This window comes from Pterocles gutturalis, unplaced genomic scaffold, assembly GCF_000699245.1.
Source record: "Pterocles gutturalis isolate BGI_N339 unplaced genomic scaffold, ASM69924v1 scaffold35520, whole genome shotgun sequence".
NCBI lineage: Eukaryota > Metazoa > Chordata > Aves > Pterocliformes > Pteroclidae > Pterocles > Pterocles gutturalis.
The window spans coordinates 1-10271 of record NW_010142080.1 but is presented as its reverse complement, the minus strand read 5'-3'; the positions used below and the strand labels follow the sequence as shown (position 1 = coordinate 10271).

The following is a 10271-nucleotide window of genomic DNA, read 5'->3' as shown; positions in this document are numbered from 1 at the left end:
GATCAGGAGTGAGAAAAGTTGGATCCAAGATTGCGGGCTGGCTCTGATTGGGCATGGGTAACAGACCTGGGAGAGGTTCAGGGGGAAGGAAGAGGGAAAGCCAGGAAAAAGCTTTCCAATACTTAATACATGACATGTTATGACTTCTTCCCTTCAGTAACTGGAGTTAGTTCAATGAGACTGAGGTCTGCTTGGCATTTCAAAGGTGCAGTAACAACTCACCAAAACAGAAACAGAACCTCCACTGTTGGAGGATCTTCTTGTACTGATGCTGATAAGCCAGTTCCCTTAAATAAGCTATATTGACAGAATGACATTTTGATAGTTTCGTCTGTGTTATAATTTCTGCCAATAGGGATACTTGGTTAGAAATCTGAGGTCCTGGTATTTCTAACCAGCATAGCCATACTCAGGAACTCCTGAAGTGTCAATGAGACACGAATCTCTCCATTATTCAGGTGTCAACAAGTGTCCACATGTTGACAATCATCACATCCACAGCACTGTGAAACCAATGATGAGATAAAAGTTTCTTTACACACAAACCAAGCAAATAAAGCTCAGGCAGACAACAAAATTCTGGCTTTTTAAAGGTAATATTAAACAGGAATTTTCTGTATCTACCATAAAAAATATTCTGTAAGGTACTTTATGGGTGCAATTCTCCAGAATAAAGGTATGTGACAGTTTTTACGCACAGGTTCACTTGGATTATTTCAAAAGTTTTTCACACTTCTGGTAAAAAATATACTCGAAAAAGAATATGCATCTACAGCTCTGAATGAAAGCCAAAAAACCCCCAGTTTTTCTGGCCACCTCTTAATAACGTAACACTTGAAATGAGCATCAGGAGTCCAGAACAACCCAACCATGTTTCTCAACTGTAAAATCAGTTTGTTTACCTTTACAAAAATCTCCTTGTGTAGGACGGGCTGAACAAAAATATTTTTGAAAAAAAAAGGAACTAAAGGGACCACGTTGACTCTGACAATTATCCGAGAAGCATTCGCTACCTCGCCCTGCAGAGGTGATGGCACCACGGTATAAATTACTCCAGTTTCATTAAGCTAGCTTCAGTACGGGGAGAAGCTCCACTATAGAAGGATGGGATTCAGCGAGAGCCAATGTACTTGCAGGCAACTGCCACTGACAGCAAGATAGCTCTTTTCTAGGAAGTTCAAGTATTTCTATGCTACCTTGCAAATACAAGACAGACACACTTAAAACAGCGGCAAAATATAGCTATAATCTGCTGCTTTCCTGGGAGATGCAACATTTTATTTTGGTGTAATTTACAAGGATAAAACAATCAATGGCGAATCTTTATTTACATAAATTGAGAATTCAGCTTGAGGTCAGAAAAGCTGATTTTATTGCTGTCTTTCAAGTATACACCATGCACTTCAACTGGTTTTGCAGCCTTAACAATGGCAGACAAAATTTTCTTTTTTTTTTAAGAGATAATATTGGCAGCCCCGCCATTGAACTCCATTTGTTTCCTTGGGAAAACATTTACTTGTGAAACAGAGGAAGACCCCCAGCCTACAATAATACATTAATTAAATGGGAAAATGATTTTACAGAACAAAAGCATCAAAATAAAAAGGACATTTTAGGCTTCATGGGAGTTGACAACTCAATTTTATTATAAGAATGAAACATTGCAACAAGGTGTTGGGTCATTTACTGAAACTAATGTTTCCAAAACTTTTCAGTGGTTTGAGTTCATATTTGTAACATTTGAGACTTAAAAGAAAGCAATATCCTGCTTTTTTTTTTTTTTTACATGCCTGTGTGGCAAGAATGCTGGAAGTTTGACAAGGGTGGTACTGTCTATATACATTTAGGAAAACATGCTTGCTGTGGGTGTACAAAAATAAAATTTATTTGTTAAATTACACATAAATATAAGGTACAAATGTATTTTTAAAATACAGATAAAGATAATCACACTTGCATTGTGTACATATGAAAATACAGTATTTTAATATTCAACATACACAGACACATTTATGATAAATGCAACGAATTGGCAATACCAGTTCTTCTCAGTCTCTTTTTTTGTTCTTTTTTTTTTCCCCTTTCAGTTTTCCATAAAAATGGAAAAATAGGCTTTTGAAACAAATTAGTTCTGCCGGACATCTTGCAGCAGCTTGTTAATTTCCGCCACCAGCTCACTGGCATCCATGAGTTCGTGTTTACCGTCGCTGAGGTGGTTGAGCACATTGTCAAAATCATCTTCTTCGTAATTCTCTGGGATTTCCTCCATGGCCGGCAGCCATTTGGAGGAAGGCTGTGCACTCGAGTGAGTCCCCAGAGCGGGCCCACTGTTGGCAGGATTTTGGAAATGCGTGCTGGCTGCCCAGGCTGCCACCCCCTGTGGATAATTTACAGTCTTGGCTGGCAAATGTCCCTTCCTGCGCTCCAACGAGTTCGAGCGATCCGTTTCATTGCACTCCGTGTAGGCATCCAGCGAGGGCGGCAGCAGGCGTTGGAAGACGCTGCTCATTTCGGAGAGGAGAGAGGAGGTACAGGCGTCCCCCGACTCCTCCTCGCTCTGGCAGTCTTTACCAAATGTTGAAAAGCTCTTCTTCTTCTCCCCGGCGTCGGCAGGCTGCGGATCTTCCTCCAGGCTCTGCTGCTGCAGCTGCTCCTGCTGCGGCGACTGGAACTCCTCCCCAGGGATGAACATGTTACTTCTGTAATCAGACGATGGAGAGGGCAATGGTGGCATCCAGCACTGGTCCGAGTGCCCCAGGACCCTGCACTCCTCCGTGCACAGCCGCATCGCTGCAAGGGAGAAAAGAAAGAGGAGAGTCAGCATCCCTCTTCTGCTGCAGGCACCACTTACGTTCACAGGGACTAGCACACAAGGAGTGAACTTCTCCAAAGACGTTCAAATCTGGTGTTGGGATTCCCTTTCTGTGTGCAAGAAGGTGGCAAATCCAAATGGTCTGGGTCTAAATGTACTTTCATTTCTGAATGGTCTCAAAACATGAAAACGATAGATGCAGAATATGCAAGACAGTAATGCCATCTCTTAACGAGGGTTGAAGAGAAACACAGAAATCCCAGGTGGAAAATTAGCACTTGTGACTTAAAGCCATTTGTTCCCTTTGTACAGTGCTGCTTCATTTAAAAAAAAAAAAAAAAAAAAAAGGGCATTTCTACCTCCAGCTTTTACTTCATTTTTAGTGAAGTCTTCCATGTGCAATTAGAGTAATAAAGTGGGAATAAATGGTCAGAGGAAAGAAAGACTTCAAAAAGAAAGTTTTCAGAAATGCCAGACTCTTTGCCTTATGCATGTGTTGACCGTAAGAAACTTTTGCCCCAATCCTCTATCAATTAACGGTTAGATTAGCCCATGCAGAATAGTTTCTTTTTCTCTCTTTATATGTTGAATACATAAGAAATGCCACTTCTGAAACTAAATGTTTGCAGTCATAGCCTATAAGTTTTCCTCGCTTTCTCATCACGTTTCCCATCTGGCTCTGGATCCACTCAGTTTATCAAAAAATCTGTTTGCAACGGTGCAAGCAGAACTGCACAGAGTATTTCAGCTTAGAACATAGCAGTGATTGATAAAGCCTTGCTCTAATACTGTCAGCGGTACTTATCTCTGTGCTTTACACAGCCTAGCATATTGTTTGCTTTCCTAATGCTCTTTCCATTCCTCTGAGTATAAACTTTCTCTGTGTCTTACATGCAAGAGTATTAATCTCCTCAAGAATACAGGCTCAGGCTGCAGGCTGGGTACTGCACAAGCGATTGCCGATGGCCTGCTGATCAGTCAGCTTCAAACAAAAAGCAACCTAGAACACGTCAGTGGTTGAACTTCTGTTATGAGTGACTGAAATGCCTTGGAGTGCTTTGTTCCCACGTATGAAAAGCACACGTGTGCTGTTTTACAGGAAATGCCTATGCGTTAGAAACGACAAAAGGTATCTAAGTGATCCGTGGTGCTTGGACCGGCTCTTAGCTCATCCCAGGAGAGGATTACTCTTCTAATTAAGAAGACTCCTGTAAATTAATGGGAGACTTTCAATGGTCTAGCATTTCATTAGCAGTGAGGATCATATTATGAATTTTGTCACTGATGTTATCAGGATGGTTTTTTGGTATAAAATAATAAATTCTGACATTCTCAGACATAAGATCAAAAGATACTCAGAGGAAATTGAATGGTGTCACAGGCTGCGCTTACATCAGCAATAAGTTTTTAAAAATAGATTCACAGGAACAACTTTCTTTTTTTTTTTTTTTTTTTTTGCCAGAACTTAAAGCTTATTGGTGAAGATGTAAACAGGGAGGGAGAAAGAAACAGGTCTTTCAAGGACAGTTACTGAACTTTTTGATCACATCATTTTTGAAGTTTTGGGGAGTGGCTCTGTTCCTTTCCAGTCCCACATTAAAGGGACAATCAGAAAGGACCTTCTCACAGCATTCTGCTTGTGTCCAGACTGACAATGCAGAAACCTTTCCAAAGGAAGAACAGGAAACCTGCAGGAAGCTTTCGTTTCCCTTCTATTTGTTTGGATTGCACATCAATCCAGGTCTCATCTGAATGGGCTAGAGCACACTGAGCCAATGGATTAATACCCAGCACAGCAGCAAATGGACACCTGGGTGAGATTCAATGCCCATTTTGATAGCCCAACCCAGCTCCATCTGTGCTCAGCAGGAGTTTCCCTTCCGTTGAACGCGATGAGCGTTGGGCTAGGGCCGGGCACTTTTGGAAATCCTACCCTTCGACTTCCTGTTTAGTGACCGACTTGCAAGAGCTGAAAATGAATCACGAGCATTTCAGCTAGCCAAGAGGGTGACCCCTCCCACTGGGGAGCAATTCCTTGCCAGCAGCGGGGCCGGGTGCCAGTACAAACACCATTGCCCTTGAAGGTCCTTCCCCTGGCAACTGAGCTCCAGCAGATCCCGCCCTGATAACCACGGGAGAGAATGAGACATGCCTCATGCTAGACGGCTGAGGAAAGAGGGTAGATTTAGATTAGATATTAGGAAGAAATATTTTCCTGTGAGGGAAGTGAGGCAGTAGCCCAGGCTGCCCAGAGAAGCTGTGGATGCCCCATCCCTGGAGAGGTTCAAGGCCAGGCTGGATGAGGCTTTGAGCAACCTGGGCTAGTGGGAGGTGTCCCTGCCCATGGCAGGGAGGGGTGGAACGTGATCATCTCTAAGGTCCCTTCCAACCCAAACCATTCTGTGATTCTATGATTAAGTAGTATGAGCTGGAGGAGATGAGGAAAAAAAAAAAATATTAGGACTCCAGATTTAGGAATACGTGCTGCACTGCCCCACCAAGCAATGAGCCCCTGTGGATAAAATCACTTTACTAAGCTTTTAAAGTTTACACTCTTGGTGTAAACTTAGACCACACTGAAATTATCCATCCCTGTCAGTTACACAGAGACGACTAAATATGATCTGAAATAAGTACAAGATCTAGGGTGCAACCAGTGTCTGTATAATTATTAAAGTAATTACAAAATTCTCATATCTGTACTTAGTATGATTTCCCATAGCCTCTTTCATTCAATTTATAATGGGGCACAAAGTTAAAAATGGTATTTCATACACATGAATATGTACATGTGCGCTTATCTTACTTTCACTCATCCTCTTATAGCTTCTCTCTTTTCTGCCCTCTGCCCCTTAAGTGTATCTCTTAAGCTCCCTCTTCTAGAAATTAGGGTTGCAAGATTTAAAATTGGAACATTTACGTCCTTCCCTTGCCACTCAGGTTCACTTTTCAATGGGAAAAAAAATACTTTTCTTTCTTCTCCATCAATATTTCTAGACCAACCTTCACAGTCCATTTCTGAACTCTAGAAGTTTGTATCTTATGGGTCAAACCCACTGGGGAAAATGGATCTCCCAAATTATAGTTCACTGTATTTTTAACAAACCACAACTGCCTGGCTTTGCAAAAACATCCACCCAGTCATTAAAAGTCTAAGGACATGGAGCAGACTGTGCTTTTGGGAGGAATTTGGAGCCAGCTCCTGATGATGTGAGTAACAGAAAAAAGTAGGCATTGCTCTGGGCAGATTTTCAGTTGTGTCTGAGGTTTCATTCTACTAGATCTGTCAAGGCTTCAGCTCAATATTTATCAGGAAACAGAGTAAAAAGGAAGGAAATACAACGCTTGAAAGCTAAAGAATTTTTACTTTCTTAGGAGTAGCTTTATCAAAGTGACAGCCAGGCAGCACTGTAAATAAACTGTTCAGCTTCCATTGTGCTCTTACCTGCAGGAATCCTCCCATCTGTAAGGAAAAGGTCACTGAATCCTTCCCCAAGAAGTCTGTCAATTGGAGACTCTCTCCCCAAATCATAATCACTGTCTCCAGCTTCACTATCACCCCGGCCACTGTCTTTCAGGCTGAATTTATCCATATCTTGTAGGGCATATCTGTAAAGAGAATTGTGGCAATGGTGGAATTAAATTATATCATGTACATTATATTCCACTTTTTGATTCAAAATACATGTCTGTATTTTCCGACACATGCACTTGCATATGTAGCAGAACAGTCCGGATCCCTACCTGTAGCTTCTGGAATACTTGTTTCCTCGAAAGCTTGGCCTTGGTTGATACTGGCCCTGGTGAAGCATCGAGAGAAGTTGAGAAACCTGCTAAAGAAAAGGTGAAAAGACTGATTCCTTGAAATGAAAGCTCAAATTCCTAGCTGTAAAACCACTAATTCACTTCTGGGTTTTTTTTGTTTGTTTGTTTGTTTCTTTTTTTGTTCCTTTTGAGTTTAATTAAATCAAATTCCTGCATATATATAATGCAGTACAACAGACGATGTTTTAACATAGTGCCTGCCACAGGAAACATCTGAAGACCTTGTACAATGAGAAAATGCACTGCTGCTCATTAGCCTCTGAACTCATAATAACTGATGCATTAACAAGTGAACCAAGTAATTAAACAGCAGTGGAGTTTTGTTTTAATAGATTAGAATCAACCCCTTGCCATTCCACGATCCTCATTCAAAATGAAATTTCACTGAACTCCATGTGAAGAGTTACCAGGACACAGCTCCTGTTTAAGCCATTGCACAGCATTTGCAGTAAAAATTGAGAGGGCTGGTCTCAGAGTTTGAGATGAGCATGTGCCTGTACCAGGTATGCACTATGATCATAGGTTGTTACAACAGCTGGACTTAAACTGTGTCAGTGTTTAACCTTTTAGTTCTCCATCCCCATTAATGAAAGAATTTCCTGTATTGTTTCCCTGTATAAACACTCTGGCACTCTTTCTTAAACAGAGCTGTACAGAGGAAAAGGGAAGGCAAGGAAGAAAGATCGACCAGTAAACCAGAGCAGAACACTGTGTAGGTGACACTCCATTGCTCCCACCTTACAAGGAAGAACTGAGAAATAACATTAATAACATTCAATACAGTTCCCCATGTTAATGGGTTCAGTTGATATTGGAGTAAAACTGCAAAGCTGTGACACCTAAAGAGCTATCTGTAGCATGTTCTCAAGGGTTGTGTGCAGAGCACCTCCATGCTCCCAACTGAGCGTACGAGCAAACAGACATGCAAACCCAGGTATGGACCTTACCTCAACAGCCGGCGTAGCGTGGGTGAGTTCCAGGGAGAAATTTTCAGGCACGTGGTTCGAGGAGATTGTCACCAGGCTGTTCAGTGATTGGTGGCTGTGGTGGCTCTGCCGGCTGCTCATTTGTCCCCTTTCCAGGGTCGGAGATGATGATGGAGAAGCTCGGTGGTGAGATCGGATGGGTAAAGTGCCATTAACAGTTGGCACTAATGTAATGTCCCCTTTGTGGATCTGCCTGGAGGGACGTTTCGGGTGGTGCTGGTAGGTCGATTCTGCCACGCGACAGTTGTAGGACCTGGTGTCCTTTTTCTCTCGGTTGCATCTTGTAGCAAAGATAACCATAATGACCAACAAGACGGCACATATCGATCCTAAGGATATAATTGTTATCATGGAGATATCCAGGGAGGGTTGGCTTACCAAAGTAGCTTCTGTGCTTGCAAACGAATAAACATACTCAAAAACTGTACATTTCAGGAGGGCCTTAGTACTAAGCTGAGGACTGCCTTTATCCTGGACTATCACAAAAAACTCCCATTGTTTTGCTGGAACTGATTCAACACTCACATTGATAGAGATGTCACAAGTTTTGGGATCCATCACAAAGATGCTGTTCTCCTTGTCAGCTGCTATAGAGCAGCTGAGTTCAGAGTTCATACCAGAATCTCTATCTGTAGCCCTTATCCTGGTGACAAGAAAGCCAATTCCAGCATCTTTAGGGATGGAGATTTCCGCTGTGCTGTTGCGTAGTGCTGGCCCCACAATGACAGGAGCGTTGTCGTTCTCATCGATGATGGTTAGCACAACTGTGGTGTTGCTGACAAGCTGCTGGCTCCCTCCATCCCTAGCTTGAACCATGAAGGCAATTTGATTTACCTCTTCATGATCAAAGGTTCGCAGGGCGTAGATCGCCCCGTTGGAGGGATCGATGGTCACATAGGTGGTTACAGAACTTCCCAAAATATAGCTCTCCAAAATAGTGTAGGTCACCTGGCCATTGTCGCCTAGATCTGGGTCTGTGGCTGTGACTGATGTGATGTATGCTCCTGGAGAGTTATTTTCTAAGATAACAACTTCATATCTGTTTGTCTGGAAGCGGGGCGGGTTGTCATTTTCATCACTGATTTGGACGGTAAAGTGTTTCACTGTGGAGAGACTCGGCGTTCCCTTGTCCTCTGCTATTACAGTCAAGCTGTATTCAGATCTCTTTTCCCTATCTAGAGTGGCATTAGTCAAGATTAAATAGTTATTTTCATAAGTCTTCTGAAGTTTAAAGTGGCCATGTCCATGGAGCTTGCAAACTATCTCTCCATTCACGCCAGAGTCCTTGTCTTGCACTCTGACCAGGGCAACGAAAGTCTCCAGGGGTGACCCTTCAGAAATATAAGCTGTCTCTTCTTTCTCTGGGGACATCAGGTTTAAGTTAATTTCAGGTCTGTTGTCATTCACATCCACAACTTTAATTATGATTTTGCAGTGAGCTGGAATAGAATTTGGCCCCAAATCTTGAGCCTGAGCATCAATTTCATAGGATTTGGTTAATTCATAGTCCACTTGCTTCAGAAGGGTCAGATGTCCCCTTTCTGAATCTATCTTAAAAGTCTCGATAATTTTGGGGGACACATGACTACTAAAAGAGTACACGACTTTCCCATTAGCGCCCTCATCTGGGTCGGTTGCATTGAGGTCTATGAGCAAAGTCCCAATTGGCGAATTTTCTAAGAGCTGAATTATATACGACTGCTGCTCGAAAACTGGGCTGTTGTCATTGGAATCAGAAATGCTTATTTTCAGGACAGATGATCCAGATCTCTGAGGCACCCCTTTATCCGAAGCAGTGAGTTGGAGTTCGTAACTTGACTTCAACTCCCGGTCCAGTTCTCTGACCACAATGAGCTCTGCATACTTAGCACCATCAGTCCTGGTTCTCACCTCAATACTGAAAAAATCATTTGCAGAAAGGGAATAGGTGTGAAGAGAGTTGTCCCCTACATCTGGATCAAAAGCACTGTCCAAAGGGATCCGGGTTCCTACAGCCGCACTCTCAGATATCTCGATAGGGATAAGCGCTCTGGCAAACTGGGGAGAGTTGTCATTAATATCCAGCACTTCGACTTCAACATGGAAAAGCTGCAGATGCTCGGTGGGCAGAGTGATCACATCAAACTCTATGGAGCAGTTTAAGTTTTTCTGGCAGAGCTGTTCTCGGTCAATTTTAGCTCCTATGCTGATTTCTCCGTTATCCTCACGGACCACAAGCAAGGGAGAATTCCCCCTCTGCATGGCTCGGAAACGAACCGAGGAAGGGTTAGGCATTTTTAATAAAACATCAGCTACATCCTCCGACAGTCTTGCAATTACCGATCCAACTCTCTGCTCCTCATAAATCCTGTATTTCAAATTCTTGCCCAGCACAGCCTTATTGAAAGATATTATCATCAGTGCAAAAATGAATATAAAGTGCATTTTACCGCCGACTCGGTGCATTTGTAAGTTTTTGCAATTCATTTCTCCAAGCAAGTTAAAAAGCAATTATTTCGCCTTTCTTCGGTACCTCAACCCCAGCGCGCATCTGGTCCTTCACAACTTGAAAACGCCTTTTCGAGCCAGCCAACTATTAATATCTAACCGGATCACAAAACTTTTTTTTTTTTCTTTTTTATAGATACACACCGTGCCAGGACATCCAG

The 10271-nt window shown here is 42.5% G+C and overlaps 1 protein-coding gene across 2 annotated transcripts; it reads right to left on the bottom strand.

Annotated features, from left to right (window-relative positions):
• Positions 1-1628: 1628 nt before the first annotated feature.
• On the bottom strand, positions 1629-10089 carry PCDH18 (protocadherin 18). Of its 2 annotated transcripts, none has more exons than XM_010084250.1 (4): positions 7585-10089; positions 6557-6645; positions 6258-6421; positions 1629-2790 (listed from the first exon to the last, which is right to left on the bottom strand). In XM_010084250.1, exons 1-4 carry the CDS (start codon positions 10087-10089, stop codon positions 2126-2128), a joined length of 3423 nt encoding a protein of 1140 aa, XP_010082552.1. In that variant the 3' UTR covers positions 1629-2125. The 2 variants fall into 2 exon arrangements, with proteins under 2 accessions (XP_010082552.1, XP_010082553.1); XM_010084251.1 differs by having other exon boundaries at positions 6557-6642.
• Between the last annotated feature and the right edge of the window lie 182 nt (positions 10090-10271).